The sequence below is a fragment of the Drosophila virilis genome, unplaced genomic scaffold, assembly GCF_030788295.1.
Source record: "Drosophila virilis strain 15010-1051.87 unplaced genomic scaffold, Dvir_AGI_RSII-ME tig00002154, whole genome shotgun sequence".
Lineage (NCBI taxonomy): Eukaryota > Metazoa > Arthropoda > Insecta > Diptera > Drosophilidae > Drosophila > Drosophila virilis.
Window position 1 is genome coordinate 3356 of NW_027212892.1, and position 2545 is coordinate 5900.

Consider the following 2545-nt stretch of genomic DNA (forward strand, 5'->3'; position numbering starts at 1 on the left):
CAGCAGCAACAACGATGATTGCAACAATAGCAATTTGCCCATATCTGGCGAAATGCTGTTCCATAAGCAACAACTCATATCAACTAAAGCTGTTAGTCAGACTCGGCGGAAGACTGCACGCATCCTAAACCGAAAAATCTCAGCCAAATCCCGTCTGACGCAACAATATACATCTAGCAATGCACGACTAGCATCAAATCGATTCAGTCTTCTATCCGAATCCGATCTAGATGCGTCCGACCATCAGCTACAACCAAAATCGTAATCGCCGCCTAAACAGCGACAAGCGAACGCTATGATCAATAGCCTCGCTTCTGCTGTATAATCAGCTCTGACAGCATGTCCACCATCCTCACCAATGTTAGCTCCCACAACAACAACCTCAACTCACAACGCACCGACGGCTCAAACAGCAGCAATAGCAGCTACCCCAAGAACAGCTTCAATTCCGGCTGCTTCAACAACAATGCCCTTTTACTATGCTGTCACCAACGCTCCCCCCAATATTGTGACTAACTTCCTTTCTGCCCCCATCCAACAACAACATGAGCAACATACAAACTTTAATCCTGTTCCAAAACAGTTCAAGCCCCCACAAATATGCGTTCAACATAATGAATCCAATTGGAATGGCATTGATTCGTTAGTGGCCAAATTAAACGGGCACAATCCACCCATAGTCGACTACGGCCTAAAATTGGGTGGCCCTGGCATCCCACGAATCATTCCCAAATCGACTCAAACACACGAACATATCATACATATCCTTGAAACTGACAGCTCCATTAACTTCAATACTTACCAGAAACGTGATGAACGCTCAATTCGGGTTGTCGTACGAGGCATTCACGCCTCCATTAGCACGACCAAAATTCGAAATGAGCTATCCGATATGGGCTACATAATACGTAATGTATATAACCCTGTTTATCGGAATCGCAGTAATCCCGGTCATCACTGCCCGAATCTATTCTTTATTGAATTAGCTCATAATTCAATAAAGAATCCAACAACAATTTTCAACGTCCAAGAATTATGCAAATTCTTAGTCCGATTTGAGTGGCCAAAAACCGACGACAGAAAACTGCCTCAATGCCACCGCTGCCAACGATACAACCACACGGCGCGCTACTGTCGTCACAATCCGCGCTGCGTGAAATATGGCCAGGAGCATTTATCGCAACAATGTACTAAGCCTATCAATTTACCGGCAAACTGTGCCAACTGCTCCCAATCACACACGGCCAATTATAAGGGCTGCCCCTTATATCTTGACTTGCTGAAATCAAAACTAATATCAAATACAAACATTCGGAACGTTCAGTCAAGGCAGCAACTGTTACCGAGACAAAGCAATCCGAATATTCAGCGGCAGCAAAGGCGACAAATACGCTCGCAGCAACGTCAACAGGCTCATATGCCACTGCAATTGCAATTGCCATTGCAACAACAGCTGCCGACATTGCTGTCTTTGCCCAAGCCAACAAATAAAAAACAAAAAGCCAAAGCGCGCAAGCAAAAATCAAAACAACACAAGCGAGCACAAATGGAACGTGCGCTTGCGCAAAGGCAACGATCAAATGTTTTCAAAGCCGCAAATATTCCCATCATTAATAATTACAACAATATCCCAATTAACAATGTTAATTCTGACACCATTCCTGTTCATAACTCTATCAAACCGGCACCAAGCGCCAATCTTTCATCCTCAATAGCAGCAGTAACAACAACATCAACAGCAGCTGCAACGAGAAATATATCAAGAACTTCCGCAAATTTGGACCCGCGCCTAAGATGGCCCAAAACTCAAAACATCCAACAACAGCAACAGCAGCGTCAAATTGAACAGTTTGGTTCGATGATCAATCGTGATCAAACTGTTCTTATGCAGCGCCAACACCTAGATACACTTACGTCCACACGACATAATGCTGCCTCTGCTCACCACTTGAACCAGCACGAGCCTACGCCAATGCAAATCGATGCTGAGTTTCAGCAACAGCCACCACAACAACAACATCATCAAACCCCTATTCTTCCTTCCACTGAGCATAACTCAACCACCCAACTATTGGTTAAGCTTGCCCAAAGGCAACAAGAACAACTGGACAAGTTGACTCGCTACATGAGTGATGTGCAGCAGAAAATGCAAGGAATTTTCCGACATGGAGACGATTCCATTCAAATAGCTGCTTCACCCTCATCCAGCTCCATCTAAGGCTCTGAACAAATAACCTATCAACTAACTGAAAAGAAAAGAAACTCCAACTTACCTCTTTCATAAACATCTTTCAAACCTACCTTTACTAACTTACCTTTCTACAACTTTCACTGATATAAAACACCTATGCGTATGTGTGTTTGCCTGCATCGCTTATTGTCATCCTTCGCAATTGCGCCCAACATCAGATGCACGCACTCGCTCACACTCAAACGCGTGCCCAAATAAATATCCAGCACACACTTCCGTATGCTGGCACACACTCACATAACCAATGCCCAGCAAACGTTGCCTCACCATCACAGAATTATATACTCGCACACA

General features: G+C 44.3%; 1 protein-coding gene across 1 annotated transcript; it reads left to right on the forward strand.

Moving 5' to 3' along the window:
* The first annotated feature begins 339 nt into the window (after positions 1-339).
* Positions 340-2218, forward strand: LOC138911709 (putative mediator of RNA polymerase II transcription subunit 29). Its single transcript, XM_070211091.1, has 2 exons — positions 340-484; positions 1716-2218. Exons 1-2 carry the CDS (start codon positions 340-342, stop codon positions 2216-2218), a joined length of 648 nt encoding a protein of 215 aa, XP_070067192.1.
* Positions 2219-2545: the final 327 nt, after the last annotated feature.